At 40.2% G+C, this 18,358-nt stretch overlaps 1 protein-coding gene across 1 annotated transcript in view; it reads left to right on the forward strand.

Moving 5' to 3' along the window:
- The window catches only part of phactr3a (phosphatase and actin regulator 3a), a 35,728-nt gene that overhangs the window by 16,680 nt on the left and 690 nt on the right, over positions 1-18,358 (forward strand). The window contains exons 2-11 of the mRNA XM_032572114.1: positions 7,459-7,623; positions 8,345-8,512; positions 9,367-9,582; positions 10,228-10,456; positions 11,057-11,307; positions 11,790-11,943; positions 17,141-17,196; positions 17,355-17,416; positions 17,518-17,658; positions 17,954-18,030. Of these exons, the coding sequence (XP_032428005.1) occupies positions 7,459-7,623; positions 8,345-8,512; positions 9,367-9,582; positions 10,228-10,456; positions 11,057-11,307; positions 11,790-11,943; positions 17,141-17,196; positions 17,355-17,416; positions 17,518-17,658; positions 17,954-18,030 (1,519 nt within the window). The remainder of the gene's footprint in view (positions 1-7,458; positions 7,624-8,344; positions 8,513-9,366; positions 9,583-10,227; positions 10,457-11,056; positions 11,308-11,789; positions 11,944-17,140; positions 17,197-17,354; positions 17,417-17,517; positions 17,659-17,953; positions 18,031-18,358) is intronic.

Genomic DNA, 18,358 nt, shown 5'->3' on the forward strand with positions numbered 1-18,358 from the left:
ACTAAGTTATAAATATGCATATGATCAATTAAGATATAGAACAAGATAATTACGTGCTACAATTGGGTTTTGTTTGAGAAAAAAGGGGTCTTTGTCTTCCTAATGAAGTTCATCCATTTGAGAAAAAAATGCAAATAGACAAAAATGGGAAAAGAAAAAAAAACAGAACATGACCTTCCTGTCTTGAGGAGTGATTATTTTCTCCTACTTAATTAATTTATGGCTGGAGACTTGTACGTAATGCATTCAGTGTTCTCTAAAGCAGAAAAGGCCTTTTCTCATTAGTAATTTTATAATTCATATATTGCTGAAGGTCAGTGTGAATACTGGTGAATGAATATTCTATATCCGGATTCTTTGCTTGCAAAGACTTTTAGTTATTTCGCATATTCTAGCTTTCATTTCCATTCATTTCAGTCATTTCCATTAAAGAATGCACTTTTCCTTTTCAGGGGCTGAATAGGGTCATTTTGTGAAGATCTTTTTAATATATCACCCTTGAAATGGCCATTTATTGATCTCCGGACCTCTTTCCCATTTGGTCTCATTTCTTGCTATCGTAACTCCCTTCAGCCCTGCGAGCTCTTAGCTGCGTGCCCTGACTGTGGCCGGGCCCCTGAGGCACCGGGGCCACAGACAGATGGCACCACAGTTGCAAAGCCAGGGGGGTAAAGCGAAGAGGTTAGCTGGCGTGGCGCAAAGCAGCGAGGTGCTCCATTGAAGGACATGTTTTCGGTGCCTTGGCGGAGGGACGAGGGCGAGAAACTGAGGCTTTTAAGGGTCTTTAGGGATATCAAGGAAAAGTCTGATGTTATTTATAGCTGCACGCTGTGACCACGGAAGCACAGATGCAGTACAGTGAAGTGCAGTTTGCGTAGTCAACGGTGATTTAAAGGTGCCAACAGAAAGCTAGCAGCTCAGTGCATCTCGGATCATAAAGCAACTTGCAGGGAACGCTGGAAAAAAAATGACTGCAATAATTCCAGTGTTTTAATACCTAAATACCTAGACTGATAGTAATTTTATTAATAACTAAGTTTTGTATATTAGTTTGCTAATATATCAGGAGTATAGCACTCCTGAAGAAATGAGTCAGGAAGTAAGTGTAGTTTGGTAGACCAGGCAAACTCTCTCCCAGACAGTTGGCCTGTCTGCACCCGTCCACACACAGCTCTTACAACAGATTGTACTGCAGGACTGATTAAATTTTCAAAAGGCCTATTGTTTTTTTCATTCCACACAAATGTCACAGAAAAGCAGTTAGATGTACAATGCAGTGAATAGAAAAACATCTACAAAGTCTTGTGAAAATGAAACATATTTGAAACATGAAGAAATGCAGCAAGCATTTTCATCTATTTAATGTGATAAATATCCTGTGCAGTTCTATTAAAAACAAGCAAAAAAAAAAAATAGTTATGAAAGGGAGCAAATCTTTAAACTCGTACTTTCTTTACTAAACCATTTCTTTTTTAGATCAACAAAAAAAAAACTGATTATCTCTAAATAAAGTTTAGCTCTTTGATTTGATTATTGGCGTTCTTTAATTAAAGCCATAGTTTGCTGAGCGATTACAAAGGATAAAAAAAAATCTCATTGTACAAATTTATTAGTCAACAGAAGGAGAGAAACTAGGCATTTCTTTGTTATTAATGACAAAACAAGATAGCAACCAGTCAGATAGTTTACCAGAAGCCTGACAGAAGCTGCTTTCTAACCAGTAGCTTTTGGTTAGACAGCAAAGTCATAAACTTTTCCATTTTTCCAGTTGCCTAACTCAAATCAGAGTTTATGTAAAGTTTTGACTAAGGTGATAGTATTAGAGACATTTTGTCCATTTAAAAGGGTGTTTTTACCTTCTACAGCAAGATCAGAAGGCATGTTAAAGTAAATCTAAGCATCAAGATAGTATGAATTTTGTAGTTGTTAATATCGATGCCACTGAGAACTCGGGCGTTGTCAGGGCTGCAGGTGGCTGAAACTCCACTTTTCGGCCACATTAAAACCGTCTTGTCAACATCTTCTTTGCATCAAAACAAAAACACACCCAATATCCCACAACTATTTATGGAGTCTTTCTTTTTCTTTGAGAACATGGCTTAGATACGACATTGTAGTCGCGTTTGTTCTCATGGTGGATGTTAGCATCAGATTGTCTTCCATTTTGTTTAACAATAGTAGCACTAGTCTTTATGTGTATGCTACAGTCATAAGTTAGCTGGCTCCACCTTCGCCACACAGGTTGAGAGAAGCATCTGGCGCATTAGTTGGTCGATACACCACTTAATCATTGTGGACGGAAAACCCATTCAAAGCACGGCGGGCGTATGTGGGTGTGCTGAAGGTGTTGAAATGGTGCTCCCTCTCCAGTAGAGATAGTTTTTAACTTAATGCCATTGGTCCTAAGTTAACCCTGGAACACATGGAAAAAGATGGAATTTGTCTTTGTTGTCATTAAATTTAAATTTTGCGAAAAAACAAAATCATTTAGCATAAAATAAAGTTTCCAGGCTTTATTTCATGTTATGATAAAAAAAAAAACATACTATGAATTTTGTGATGAGCCAAAAAAATATATTTTGGTTTACCACATATAAGCTATTTGCCAACAACACTGATACTCTTCTTGTTTTCAATGTACTAACAAAATAATATGCATTTTCAACTTTTTGCTGACTTGCTGATTGTTTTCTGTTTGGGTTTGAAGCTGTACAGTCTTCAACTAGGTCTGATTAAGATGCCAAAGAAAGCATTAAAATTCTTAGGGAAATTTTGTAAAAGAAACAAGTCTGGCTTTGTAAGTTTGAAAACATGGACGTGCGATGGCCCCGTACCACAATGCGGAATCGGAAGAAAACCTTTAGCACATGTGTTGTTTAATAATTTGTGAGATAAAAAAAATAAATAAAGCATAACTAGGTGAGCAGTTTCATATTCAAACATAAAATTCCATTGAGTTTTAGGGGGGACATACTGTATGTTCAATAGAAAGCAACATGCTCCAAGCGCAATTTGCCCTTGCATCCAGCTCCCTTACACTGATACCGATAAATATGATAAAGTGCAAATAACAGCTTTTAGACTTTGCTATTAAATAAACTCCTATGTGTATCATTTAAACCCACTATAAATGTAATTTGTCTCCTGAAGGCTGAAAGCAATTATGAAAACTATGACTCATTTTCCTTTCACTCACCATCAAAAGAAAAGAAAAAAAACTTGCCAAAAAATGCCGCAATCATGTCATAAATTCAGTGTGAGATCTGAGAGTTCACTTTATTTTTTTCCCTTCACTTCATTTCCGTCCCAGAAAACTGAATGGGTTGCATTATTATGAGAAAAAAATAAAATAAAATCGGCAATGGAGTAAGATAAAGTTGAATGGATTTAAAACCTTCATTCATAGTGGTGTTTTCTTTTTCAATACCGCCCAGAAAACACACTCATCAGATCAGTGTGTCAGGTGATCCAGCTTGCCTCATTTAACCTCAGATCGGAAGCTGTGCCTCTGATGTTATCCTGCCACTCTGTGTGTTTTACTTTCCTTACTAAATCTGAAAAGGTCATAATATTCTCCATACCCAGTTTAATTTTTGGAGACTTTTCCTTTTTCTTTTTTTTGCTGCAGTGCTTATATCACCAGAGAACAGCAGGTGGGATTATTTTCTCTCCATCATTCACTTTTTTTTATAGGTTATATTTCATTTTTTTAGAATTTCCCAGGCAAGGGATTTCACTTGGTTCACTCCGTATTTTGTGTACGGAAGGGGGGGATGTGTTTGGAGTGTATATGTGGGAGATATCTGATGGTCTTGAATGTGCTGACAGGGCGGTGAAACAGGGTGTGGTACTAACTGGTGCAGTTATTAATATTTTCCCCTACCCCCTCACACACCCCCCAAATCATATAATCATAGTTCCTACATCATCCCCCCTTTTTTTCATTTTAACTGGGTTCAATAGTTCTGTGAAGAGTTTGTTGCTTCCTATAGTATTCTCTAAATTAAATCATGCTTTTCATAATTGCTTAAATTTTTTGTGGCACGCAAAGATGCCACCCCTCTGTTTACAATAACAATCTGCACAGACTTGCATTGGAAAGAGGGGTTCGACACGCTGACTGTTGGTCAATGCGTGTGCGTGACACATGGATTTAATAAATCCTATTTGCACTATGGCATATTAATTAGAGCGGCGCATCATCTCCACATGGCACGGCGTCCATTAATGCCCGCCCGGCACATTTTTGATGCAGCTTCCCGTGTTTGTTTTCACCTGACTCTGCTGTCGTTTTTTTTTTGTTTGTTTGGTTTTTTTTTTAAATAAACACACCTTCTATGAAAACCAAATTTGCTTGAGAGACATCATAAATAGCTGCTTTGTGATTGGCCGAAAACAACGTCCTCTGGCAAAGCTCTTCCGTATAGCAACAGCCCCCTCCCTCTCTCTTCTTCTTCTCCCCTCTTTTTGCTGGAATCTCCCTTTGCACCCTCCCCCCCCCCCCCTCCACCCTCCACCACCTTGAAAGGATACAGGCAGACCTCTGTGTGGCTCACCTACCCACAATGCACTGGGTGGTGCCATTGGCTTCAGATGTATGTGTGTTTGTTTGGGGGGGGTGGTCTTCTTTTTCCTTCCTCACCTCTTCATTCTGCTGTAAGCTCCAACTCAACTCAGTCACCCCGCCTCCCCTCTACCCTCTCTCCTCCTCCTTACACCCCTCTGTCTCACTGCTGCAGCAGCATCTGGATGTAGTCGCCATGGCAACAGCAGCAGGCCAGACCCCACCTCCTTCTTATGTCTCTCTGCACACCCACACACACACACACACACACACACACACGCACTCTCTTTATATGCAGACGCAGCGCCTCTTCCTCTCCCATTCCCCCCTCTCTCCTTTCTTAAACCCCCACCCCCTCCTCTGCCTCTCCCACCGACTGGCTGTGTTTCCTTCAAGCTTGACCTGGATTCAGTGCGCCGCCGCCGCCGCCGCGTTTGCCACAGTGATGATGGCAGTGACGCAGTAGCACGGTCGGTCCACTGATCTGCTTTTAGTGGCAGAATGGTTATCCACCCTCCTCCCCTCCTTCCCAAAAAAAAAAAAAAAACAATATTGACCCTCTTTTATCTGTTCTCCTATTTTGCACTTTCTACTATTTTTTTTTAATTTAAACCACTCCCATTTTTTTCCTCTTTCTCCTCCATTCCTTTGCCTACCACGTGCTTAAAAGAAAGAAGCGACCCTCCCTCCTCCATCGCTCTGCATGTCCCCCATCCTTCCTCCCTGATCCTACCCTTTTACTCCTGATTGTTTGAACAAAGATACACGCTTCATAAAGGCAGATATTGCCTTCATTTTATATATATATATATATTTCCCCCCCTCCCCGTTGTGTCACATTGACGTATGTAGCTCTTTAAGGCATGGTATTTAACATGCAGTTTCCGTTTTCTTGGCTCTCTTAGAAGCTGGCAGCCCTGGCGGCGATGTGCGCACGCAGATTTCTAGGCCCACACTTTCCCTAACATGACTCACAGCCGTCATTCATTCAAATGCACGTTTCCTGCTAGACAGAGCAGAGGGAGAGGTAGCATGGATGTGTTTTGGGGATCAATGCTGCTGGACTCTCATGCAGAAGTTTGTTTATTTCGTCCAGTGATTTGTAACAGTTTCAATCTGAAAATTGGCCCATTAATTTAAATTTTTTTTTATTTATTTTTTTGATGACTGTGGTGCGTTTTGTTATTGCCGCCCGAATGCTTTTGAGCTGTTCTGTGTTTTATTTTTCTTGTGTAATTTGTTTGTGCACAGAGGGATCCGCGAGCGTTTTATGGGAGCTAATGGGATTTCAGAAATAGAATGAAAAATAACTTAGTGAGAGCAAAACACAAACAGGAGGAGTGCAGCTCGACTGAGAAATAATGGCTAAATATGATTGGATTTTCAATGCGAGTAAAACAGAAATAACAAACAGGATGATGGATGAAAAAAAAGGAAGTGACATATCAGTTATGCTGCTTGTAAACTGAGTCACAACTAATAATCTTCAATGCCTTGCAAACGTATACTACCCTCTTGAACTTTTTCACATTTCATCAAGCGATAACGCTAAAGTGTTTAGTTGGGATTTTATGTTCTATATTGGTGAGTTAATTAAAAGTATTGGATATTTGTGAAGCTTAAGGAAAATTGTAAATGGTTTTCAGAGGTTTCTGTAGGCAAAAATCTGAAAAGTGACGCCTGGATTTTTATTCAACACCAATTCATAAATAATCTGTTGAATACTCTGATATCTTTGCTCATTCTTCTCTGTAGAATAAACACAAGTCAGAAAATACCATCATAGCACGATGCTCTCTTCATTTTGTTTCACAGTGAGGACGGTGTGTTCAGGATTTAGGATCTTTTTTTTGTCATAAAAAGGGTTTTGTATGTTGGCCAAAACGTAACATTTTGTTTCACCCGACAAACATCTTCCACATTATCAGTTCTCCTTACATGACTTGTGTTTGATGTCTCATGGTTTCCTTTCAGCAGTGACCTACTTTCTGCTGAAGTGCATGACCTTAATTGCAAAGTTCTTCCACTTGAGTTGTGGTTCTCTAATCCAGAGTTACCATGACCCTTTTGGTTGCTTCTCCATGCAATCTCTAAATGTTCCTTTTTTTAAAATAATATGCTTTAAACTTCTCCACAACGTCCTCCCTGATCTGTCCTGCTTTGTTCCTCTGACATTAAATTTATTGGTTGCAATGGACTTTATTTAGGCGTATCGGGGTAAAGGGAGCTGAATTCAAACAGTTTTTAAAGTTGTTTTTTTTTTTTTTTTTTTGCTTGTGAAAAGTTTGTTTATCCTACTCCTTTGTGTAAATACGTATTTAAAATAACAAAATTCTTATAAAATGCACCAATGTTTATCATGACAAAACATGAAAACGTCTAAAGGATGTGAATGCGTTTTAAACTGAAAGGTTGATATTAGACACTAAAATAATCATTCTCTCTCAGGCGGCCCCACGGCCGGAGCACCTGTTGGGTAATGCGTCCCTCGCGCGGCAGCCTGTGTCACAGCGGTGATGAATTCGGCTGAAAAATTTAGAATGGGAGAGATATTTATTTTGATAGATGACGTATGGCTCAGTGGGAGGGAAATAACAGTCGTAGGAGAGTGTGCCATGATTGAATTAGTCTTTCTAATTTAATCTGTTCACAGCACTTGGACTCCATCATGGTTTATTCAGTGAGGTGAGCATACTAATTGGGCTCCTGTTTTCTCTCTCTCTCTCCCTCTTTCTTGTTCCTTTCCTCCTTCTTTTGGACATTTTAACCTCATCCTGTCAACTTTGAACCTACACACCCCTCCTTTGCCTCCTAACTACATATTTCCTAAAACAAACAAACAAAAAATCTCTTCCCTTCTTTGGGCCTCCTCTCTGCATCTTCTGTTGCTGCAGTTGAACTTGTGGACCAGCAGAGGGTGCTGCGAACAGGCTGCCTGGTGACGGGGGTTCACACTCCACCCATCCGACGTAACAGCAAGCTGGCCACCCTGGGGCGAATTTTCAAGCCCTGGAAGTGGAGGAAAAAGAAAAATGAGAAGCTCAAGCAGAGCTCCACAGGTACGGCGGAGAGCCTGAGATCTCCATCCAACCTCTCTGAGGCTCATCATGCGACCACATTAGTCCTAATCTTTTTGTAATGAATTAGGTTAGGAAAACCTAATGAAGGGATGTGGCAATTTAGGATTGAGCCGCTTGAATTAATTTAGTCCATGTCAATTTCACATCATGCCTGTGAAGATCGCATGTGGATTAATACTGCAGTAAAGCCCCACAGGTGTTCTGAGTGTGGAAGTTAAAAAAGAAAAATGTAAACAAAATATTGGAGACTTCCCTTGTATTGTTTAAATTGAGGTTGCTTCAAAGGACTAAATGCAAAAATTGTAAATTAAAAGTTGGCGAGGGAGCTTAGCTAAATTAGAACTCAACAGCACTCCATGGGACAAATTCATTTATTAAAATGTTGTATCCCTTGTTGGTCTTTTTTTTTTTGTCCCTCATATTGATGTAAGTTACTTTGGAAAAGGAATTTGTTGAGACCAATATTTAAAAAAAACAAAAAACAAATCCATACACAGTTACCCTATATGTTCCTTTTACAGATTTCATATACCTTTTGTAACATTAATTTCACCAATTAAATGAGACAAATCCAATTTAAAGGGGCTTCAGTAAATGTGTAATAATAAACAATAAACTTTGAACACCAAAAAATTCGAGTCGCGTTTCAGCTGCGGCAACTGACTCCAATCAAATGATTTTTTTTCTTCTTCTTGAAAAGATGTAGCATTATCCAGCAGTCTCCTGTGCCATGATCCCAGCTCTCCCACCCAAGGTTGCTGCTCAGATGGGACCGTCTTACTCGGTGGGTTTGGGGGACCTTTGAATCCAAACCTCACCGTCAGCAGCGTTGAGTACCTCGGTCCTGACGAGGAGCTTCCCTCTTCAGGTATATTTACTGTGTAAAATGGACATGAACCATTAAAGCAATACTCTTTTTTTTTTGTAACAGAGATGTATGAGTATTTTTAGTTGCAAGAACAAGACATTTCTGGATTTTTGTCTGAGAGTAATTTATAAAGTACGGTAGTTGAAACAGTGGGTTTTGTTGCTATGATGCCTGCAAAATAACCTTATAGATGCTGAATGAGTAATGGTTTTTAAATAGTTTCAGACATTTTTCTTTTTAATTTATACCTCACGAGCCAATATTCTTCTTTCACCAATAGAGGGCAGCAAAGACAACTAAATGTTAGGTTCAATCTGTCTTTTACAAATGGCTCTCCTCCTCTCTGCTGCATCAAACACAGTGCTGTTTTTATATGGATAATGTGGCTCACTGCCCAAGGCAACATGGCCTAGCGTAAGCCACAAGAGCAACAAAGTCATCTGTCAGATACCAAAGGAGTTTCGTATTGTTTATTTGCAGGTCCTGTCATTAAAGCTGAATTTGGTGTTTGTTTTAAAGCTTCTAGTTCTAAGCTATATTAAGGAGATATTTCAGTTTTTAAAAGTTGGTCTGCAATTTGATCATTTGAAATCTTTAGTCTGAGTGAACTATAGTTGGTTTGCTCCACTGTGACTCTTTAAAATACAACTTGAGATTTTTGAAAGTTTTGTTCTATTTATAAGAAGAAGAAGAAAACAGATTTTTACACATTCAACTTATTTTTTGTAATAAGGTATCTCAGTGAATTGTGTTTCGGCTTATATTGTCCAAACTGCATACATTTGTCCTTTGTCGTGCGAATGTAACATCGATGTAAAGCGGTTTTCTTGTTGTTTTTTTTAATTGTGCTGCAGTGGCTGCTCCTCTCCAAGACTGCGACCGGGTGGAGGAGAATGTAGCACCATCAGAGGAGAATGCAGAGGAAGAGTCACGCCCAGCGGGGGATCTCCCTGAGGGGCTGCAGGACGCGGGAGAGCACATGGAAGAGCGGTCGGAAGAGGAAATCGCTCCCGGAACGTCGCCACCACAAGTACCTCCTAAACTTTTGCCCCAGCTGAGTTCTGGAGACGGTGAGAATAGTTCTGAAACCATACGAGTTAGGAGGGAACAGAAAAAGATCTTGAAGCTCCTAGTGAAACAATATTACCGACACTAACATTTCCAGGGGGAAAACATGTCAGTTTCATCCCTTCCCTTCTGATGTGTCACCTCCCTATCTTTCATTTTTTTTAACTTTGATTTTAAAAGCTGAATAATCCTAAATAATGACAAATAAAATATGACAATATGGCATTACTATTCCTGCTTCACTGAACAGAATGGGGTGAATGTGGAGCCTCCCTCTCTACAGGTTGAAAGCTGTCCAGTATGTTTACAGTTATTGTGCTAGTGAAGTTATTTCTGAAAGACCCTTAATTTCATTTCTATTACAGTACCAGATGAATTAGCATCTAACCAAAAAGGTGTAAACTCGGCATGAAGCTGGTATATTTTGATGCATAGACCTGTTAACTGGATACATGCTAGTATTTTCTGTTTAATTCTGCTAAGTACATAATTTACCCTCAAGCTGACAAAGAAACAAAGAAAACATGTAAACATGTAAAGTTACCTTAAGATACTGAAAGCTGAATCCTAAATATGTACACAAATACAGATAGGTAAGAAAAATAAGAGAAATTTACATGATTAACAATTATTTATGTGCCTTTTAGATTCAGGACCTGTGTCGCTCCCTATCCACCTGCCCAACTCCTACCTCCCCAAAGAGCCTCTGCCCAGGGCCACAGAAAGCCTGACGTCGATGACCCTGCCACTACGGGGGCCCCTGGCAAACCCTTCGGGGTCCCCACATCTGGGCAATATGATCCACCCTCCCATGCCTCCCAGCTGCATTATGGAGGAGCTGCAGAGGGCCTTTGCTTCCAAGAATCGACAGGAGAGGTTAGTTTTCAATTCCTGGATATTCCATATTATGATTTATTTAGTTGTTACTGTTTTTTTGTCATATTCTTTGTTAAAAAAAAACAAAACATAAATAAGATAGAATTGGTCCCTGATGGAAGAATGATCTTCTAGATCCATGTTCATCCCAAAAATAAAAAAAATATATATTTTCATAAAATATTCTTCTAATATAGATTTTCCCCCAATCCTTAAAACTTATAATCCAGTCGGCTGCTGATTCCTAATTTATGAGACGCGTTTTAATCGTGACACTGCCTACTTTAGAAGCAGGAGGCAAAATAAATAATTTCACAATATTCATTTTTAATGTTAAAGCTTTTAAAACTGCATCCAGTCCCTGCTAGGATGTCGAAGTAACAAAAGTTTCGACCCAAATCCGCTCTGTGTCCAGACACAGACTGGCGAAGTGAATTTTCCTTTTTCTTTTGGCCTCACAAGCCTCTTACAATAGTTTGCTGGAATTTTGACCCATGATCCACTCATTTATTGTCAGTGTTTTTTCATACAGTTCAATTGTATCTATCTCTCTTTCGCTGTCGACATTAAAACGCCATCTGTCCTTTCGTGTTTCCTCAGTGTCCACGACGGGTGTGAGCAGGGCTCGCCCCCAAGGCTATGGTGCTCCGACGGACGGCTGTCTCGCTCCTGCAGCTCTGATAACCAACACATGTCGTCTTTGACTGGCGGCTGCATAGGAGCCGGAGGGTCTGACTGGCCCAAGAAGGAAGCGGAGGAGAATAAGGAGAACGTACGGCTGGACCAGTGCTTCTCCAAGACCTCAGGCCTCCCCTTTGACCTAGAAAGCTGGAACGAGTCTGTCATCTCTGGTGGGTCTTAGAGGGTTTCTTGTTATTTAGGACGTTATTTGAGTTTTGAGCGTCACAATAACATTGTTGTGGTTTCCATCCTACCTTTTCCAGGCTTATTTTCAGATACAGTATTCTTCTATTTTATAATAATGTTGCTCACGCCACACACCACCTGATCACAAAATGAACCCATTGTCAGAAAAAAAACTGTGTAGCATTTACTTCTAAATTGATGATATTAGAGGGGAAAATAGAAGAACTTCAGTGAAGCTTGAGAGCTTTTCTCCTCACATTAAATATACAGGAAGTCTAATTAGATAATACACATCATTTTTAACTACAGTCAATAGAAAAATTCTAATTTTATATTGTGGCATTTTATCTAGAGGTATTTACTGCAGCTCGTGTCTAGATGCCATGGTGTTCTGCGTTGTTGCATTGGTTTCTAGTTAAGCCTATGTCTTAGCATGTCGGTGCAATGGACATGTATGGTGTTGCAGGTACACTTCCTCGCAGGCTAAGGAAGGAGCTGCTGGCCGTCAAGCTACGAAACAGGCCGAGCAAGCAGGAGCTGGAGGACAAGAATATCTTTCCGGCACGGAGCGATCAGGAGCGACAGGAAATCCGTCAGCAGATAGAGATGAAACTTGCCAAGTAAGAAGTAGAAGCTTTGCGATGCTCCTAACTATAGAGCTGTGAAACACGTGTCCTCCCTCCTGCGGATTAGTTCTGGTTTGGATTTTTTTTTTTGTCACACAATTCGGATCATCAAACAAATTTTAGCTTCGCAAAAGAAGCCAGAACAACATCCAAAAGTAAAGATGAAGGAGGCAAAAACAACAAAAACCAATCCATGAGCAATAGTCAAAAAGAAAACACAGGCCAAACATATATTGATGATCGTCCAAACTTTTGGAAATTATTCTGGGGTCTAATGTGACAATAGTGAGAATGTTAGAAGGTTTGGTTGTTACATCTGGTGTAAAACCAACATCTGTGTGACTGTCTGAAACTTTGCTGTAATGTTGTTGCCATAAATTCTGCTCTCTGCTAAAATAAATTCTGCAAAGAGACTTCATATTTCTCTGCAGGGATTTTATACATAAAACTTTATGGCAATTGTTGCTTCCAAATGTGGCACAACACGTAGTGGATGTAGGGAACAAGTATTTTTGGATAGCTACTTCCCTTTTTAAGTGAAATAATTGTTTCAAAACTGCATCATCTCTGCCTGACATTGAAATGTGTTTGATAAAAATTTCAATTGTGACAGAAAAGCCAAAATGGAACAAATGTAGGGAAAAAGACAAACGTTGCACAAAACGTCTAGACTAAGCATATCTTGAATTTACCTGAAAATGACTTCTATGTAGTTGATTTTGTACAAGAAAGTTTTTTTTAATGCTGAAAACTTTGCTTATGCATAATTGCATAAATCATCTACTATTTAAAGTTTAGTTGAAATACACTGTTCCAACTGTTTACCAAAGTGTTGTATTGTGCACAACCTGTCCTAAAATGAATGTTTTCATGCATCTACGGTACAGTTATTTATATATCAACCCATAACAATTCTAACTAAAGCTGAAAATCTTCACAGCACAGGAAGTGGTGCGTCTGTCGTAGGCAATCTTCCAAATAGATGAATATCACACGTTTTATGTTACTAGAAATTCGCACGTCCTGTCCTTTCTTGAAACTTTCACATTACCATCAGTCTATCTGCTGATTATTTTGGGCGCAACAAGTGAGGCAAACTCGTTCCAGGAAATGTTTCCTCTGTGAAGCTTCATTGATGTGTACGTACATTTTGTACCTCTTTGTAAAGACATTTGTGGAGTTATTTCCCCTCCCAGCACAGCTGAGCCGCATAATGTTCACAGACTGACAGCAGTTATCTCATGATTGGATATATCACCAGACTCAGGCTCTTTAACACCGGCATTTCAAACTGAGACACACAAGAGCGTTACATAACCGGCTGTGAAATCATTCACAGCCAAGCACAAAGTGGCACCCACACTTCAGAGGACAATGTCCAACGGGCGTCTAATAGGCAACTAATAATATGGCCTCTTACTCTTTTCTTAGAAGCACTGAAAGAAACGCCTCTTTGGTCATTTAATAAGAAGACTTTCAATGATTTGAAGTGTGCAGTACATTGTTATAAAAACAAGTTGGATAAATCTGCGAGAGAGCAGCACAAAAGGCTATCTGTAGCTAGTATGAAGAGCTATTACTGCTTAGTGTTATAATATTGATACACTCCTTTTGTTTCATAAAGGAAAAAAGACTGTAAAAGACTTTTACAGAGTGATATGCTTTGAATTAGAAAAATTAACTTAAGACTACCAAGTAACTTAACTTACCTTGTACTCTAAGTATGTAATTCTTTTCAGTTCTGGTTTGATACTTGAGCTACTGGCTACTTCCCTTAATACAAATATTGAAGTGTAGCATTAGACCTAATGTGGCAAATCTGGACATATTTAACAATTTATAATCATTTTTGTCAGACCAAGAAGTCTAAACTCAGGGAACTTTGAATAATACATCTCTCTAATTCCACATTGCTGCAAAGAAAAACTGTGGAGGATAACCTTTTCTAATAATAGCTCAGATTGATTAACTGAAGGAGGAAAATCTACCCGAGGCAGTCGTGAGAAACAAAACACAGTAAGCACCAATACATTTCTGCACGGCTCCAACCTCTAATTGTCTTCTTTGCCTTTGAGCTTTTGTGTGTTGCTGCAGAACAGATGATGGATGATAACACACCGTCTCTCCGTCGGTGTCAGTGATCGACGACCTTTCTATCTTTAGTTCCAGAGCTAGAATCAGCTCTGCAGCCACGCTGCCATGTTGTTTCTAATCTTAGCTCCTGCTACTGTTCAATAATGCATTCCACCTTCGTGCACTGCTGCCTCCTCACAAATGTCGGGGAGTTATATCAGCAGAAATAATACCAGCGTAGGAGGAGGCAGGGCGCCCTGCTACAGTACTACGAGAAAGAAGAAAGCTGAAAAAGGCGAATTTTACGTTCTCGGTGCAGTTGGCAGGTGAAATTAACGACTAAACAACCGCCTACATGCAGTTTTTTTCCACTCAGTTGGTCAGAAATTTAACACCTCTCTCGACTGGGGCACTTATTGATTACTTTCGCACCTCACTTAAAAGGGGAAAACATCCAAAAATGAAAAGTCTAAAAGATTCGGGTGTTTTCTGTGTATCTTGTAGAAAAAACTCTAACTTTCACTAATAATCTGCAATGCAATCAGTGTGTCAGTTTAAACAAAACACACGCACACACACCCCCACAAGAAATCTTGTGGGCGTTACTATAATGTCATTACTATGTCATTATAATGTCATTACTATAATGATCACATTATAGTAAATTAAGCCTTTTGTTTCACGTGACAAAATTACCTGAGGTTTAAAAATAGTCTACTGTACCTCGAGTCAGATTTAATCAGCTCCTAAGCTGATTAAATTTAGCAACTCCGTTAGCACATCTATCTTTCCTGCCGAGGCAGAAAAAAGAAAACAGCAGCATGTTTCCAAAAATAGCTGCAGACTGTCATTTAAAGCACACGCAGCTTGGAGTGCGGTGGTGAAACCCCCACCTCCCTGTGTTACTAGGGAGAAATGAGAACTTCTGCAGGAAAACTCCATTGTCTTCAAGATACTGTTGCTAAGCAACCCCGCGACCGGGTCAATACAGTGGATGCTCATACGCGCTGGGGGTTCACTAGTGATTTTCCGTTGTGTACGTTTGGCATGTAACAGCGTTCGAGGCGCTTCGCCGTGGTTCTTCTCTTCGTTTGTCAGTGAGGGGAACAAAAGAATCGTGAGCTCTAAGTGTTTTCCACCTGATGAGATCTTAAGATAGCAATGAAATCCAACTGATCTGATCAAAGGGGAAGCTGTGGACGAGAGAGGATAGCCATGAGTGCTACTCCTTTCATCAGGTTTTAGGAACTAACAGAATTCCTGCTTGGGATTTGGAAAGCGTTCTACAAACACTTGTGATTGTTGCGTTCCTGTTCTAATCTTTGTTCTCAGAAGGCATTCCTCCAGGGGAACACGGCTGTTTAATGACACCTTGTACCGTGTAAAGATCTCTACATGCTTACTAATTACTGAAGACAGAACAGTCGACTTTCTGTTTAGCACTGAGAAGAAACTGTTCTTGGGAGAAGGGGGAGATATCAGACATTGTCTTGCTCGGTTAATTTAAAAATAGATGAAAATTGGATTCCAAGTTGTAGTCGAATGCCGGTCGTTTTGCCCCAACAGGGTTTCATATTTGACTTCCTCATGTACAAACTGGGGCCATCTACTGTGGAACGTACCCATCAGGCATTGATACCCAACCTGGGGATGTTTTCACAATTGATTTAGAGTCATTTTCAAAGCCAATGTTTTTTTTAGTGGTCATGGTGTGTCATATTTTGGTGGATTCAACTTGGCAAAATGGGAATTAGAATCAAATTGGTTGGAAATAGAGGGCAATACAAACTTTATCGAAAATAATTTACAATTACTGTGAGATATTAGCAGGACTTGAGAGGGGAATATGAATTTAGAGGGGAAACATGATAGAAGCTGGTCAGCAATTCAAAGAAAGTTTGATTTCCAATAAATAACCAATTAAATATGCTTAATGATAATGATGGTTAAAAACAATTTGGACGTGCCAGGTTTTTAATATTTAATGTTGGTGGTTTAATAAAAATACTTATAATCCATATCTACCAGGGTATGAATAATTTGGGGTTTTCTTTTAAGACCCTCTGAAGGCAGTCAGAGTACCACCAGAAATACATGAAGTCCTCATCTCCTCCAGTATATGCAGACACAGATAAAGAGCTACTTTCACTTTTGCATATGCATCATGGGCGTCCAGGTTTTAGTTCATGTGACCTAACTTTGATGTTTTAGAGAACCAAACTATAAAGAGTCCAGTGTTTCACCAGGGTGAGGGGATGAAGAGAGTCCTGTTGTGTAGAGGCATTCAAACGCTCTTTGTGGTTTCCACCTCTGGAGGTCTGCTGGGGTATAAACCCACCGGCTGTCTGATGTTGACCTCTTTAAGATGCTCACATATATAATTCATACAAAGCCAACACAGCGACACATAGCTGAACCTTTTGATTGCTTTGATGGCGAAGGGACAACTGGAAACTAAACTTTCAGGTCAACAAGTAGTTAAAGCTGCTGTATTATTATTATTATTTTTTTTTTTTTACAAAAAAAAAATGTGTATATGTTTTTTAAAGAAATAACTTAAGAACTCATTTCAAAAATAAACCGACGCTACTGTTAGCGTAGAGTACTACGCTGGTGCGAGTTTGCTCCCTCCTGCTCGAGTGTAAAAGCAGGGGAAGCCTTGGTGGGCGGGGCTTCCAACACATTATGCATGCAGTAACCAGGGAGACTAGCGGAGTCGCGCCCCGCGCCAGCCCCATCACGACCCGCTTCAAAAAGCGCTTGTGGCTGATAGTAGAGAGAGGAGAGAGGAGTGCCAGCGCCGCCGAGACAGAGTGGAGTTTTCCCGCCGCAGAGACGCTGCTCGGTGACGCCGAGATATAAAACTTGCTCGAGGAGAGATTCTCTGTACGGGGACAAATCGGCGCCGTTCGTCACTCTTCCAAATGTGGGGAGCCCCTCTGCCCAAGCAGCACAGCCGCGGTTTGGATGGGAGATGGAAACATAGGGGATTCCTCTCGAGGACGCGCGTCGTGAAGAAACTGCAACCTGTTTAATACGAACAGAGAGGAAGGAGGAAAGGGGCTGGAGGAGATTTGGTCAACATGGTTCAAAACGTGGTTCTGGTGTTTCTCCGCAGGAGGTTGAGCCAGAGACCGAATGTGGAGGAGCTGGAGAGTCGAAACATTTTAAAACGTGAGTCTTATCGTATTTGTTGTGGTATTTATGACTCAGTGTGTTGGAAATTAAGGAAATAAGCACACTTTATTTACAACAATTAATTTATATGATTTTCTTTTTGCATTGAGAGCAAAAATGTAAAGCGTTTCCAAATGTTTTCTTTTTTTCCCCAGAAAGAAACGATCAAACAGAGCAGGAGGAGAGGAGGGAGATAAAACAGCGACTAAACAGAAAGGTACAACACTTTTGGTTAATTTATATGTAACTGATAACATGCATTACTTTTTATTGGTGTGAATTAATTTGACCTTTTTTGGGGTGGGTGGGCATTCTCAGCTCAATCAGCGGCCAACAGTTGATGAGCTGCGGGAGAGAAAGATCCTGATCCGCTTCAGTGACTACGTGGAGGTGGCCAAAGCTCAGGACTATGACAGGAGAGCAGACAAGCCCTGGACTCGTCTCTCAGCGGCGGACAAGGTGAGTGTTTGTCAAGATAAGTGACCTCCAGCATGTACAAAAAATAAATAATAAAAAAAAAAAATCAATATTTAGGTCAGATATTATGAAATTCCCCAAATTCCGTGACTATCACTGAAGACTACCAGCATGTTCATGTCGCTGTTATCAGCTTATCTCACAAAATCCCCCACCCTTTTAAATGATTTATCCTGATTATGTCTTTCTCCTGCTGTTCACTGATGCTCACTCAGTGGCTCAGGATGCTTTTTTAGGGGATTCACTGATGATGGTCTTTTTTGCCTTTTCCCCACAGGCTGCAATCCGGAAAGAGCTGAACGAGTTCAAGAGCACAGAGATGGAAGTGCACGCCTCAAGCAAACACCTAACTAGGTTAGTATTCTGAGCTGCCTGCGTGTTAGTGTGTTTGGTAATGCATGCATGCTCTATTCTGGGCAGCAGCAGTCTATAAATAGCTCTCTGTGCTCCTTACATAGAGCAGGAGACGCTATAGATAGATGGGAGTGCATCTTAACTGGGGAGGGGGAGGTCGTCCCCTGGAGAGCTAAGGGTATCAGAGAGAGGCTATAATGAAATGGTACAATGTCCTTGGCTGTGCTGGTCTACAAATGGAAGATCTGTGGGTTGTACCAGTGACCCAGAGAGTTTAAAAATAGCTCCTGGTTAATGGCTACACAGCCAGATTTGATGACAAAGGTAT

Source organism: Xiphophorus hellerii, chromosome 1, assembly GCF_003331165.1.
Source record: "Xiphophorus hellerii strain 12219 chromosome 1, Xiphophorus_hellerii-4.1, whole genome shotgun sequence".
NCBI classification, from domain to species: domain Eukaryota; kingdom Metazoa; phylum Chordata; class Actinopteri; order Cyprinodontiformes; family Poeciliidae; genus Xiphophorus; species Xiphophorus hellerii.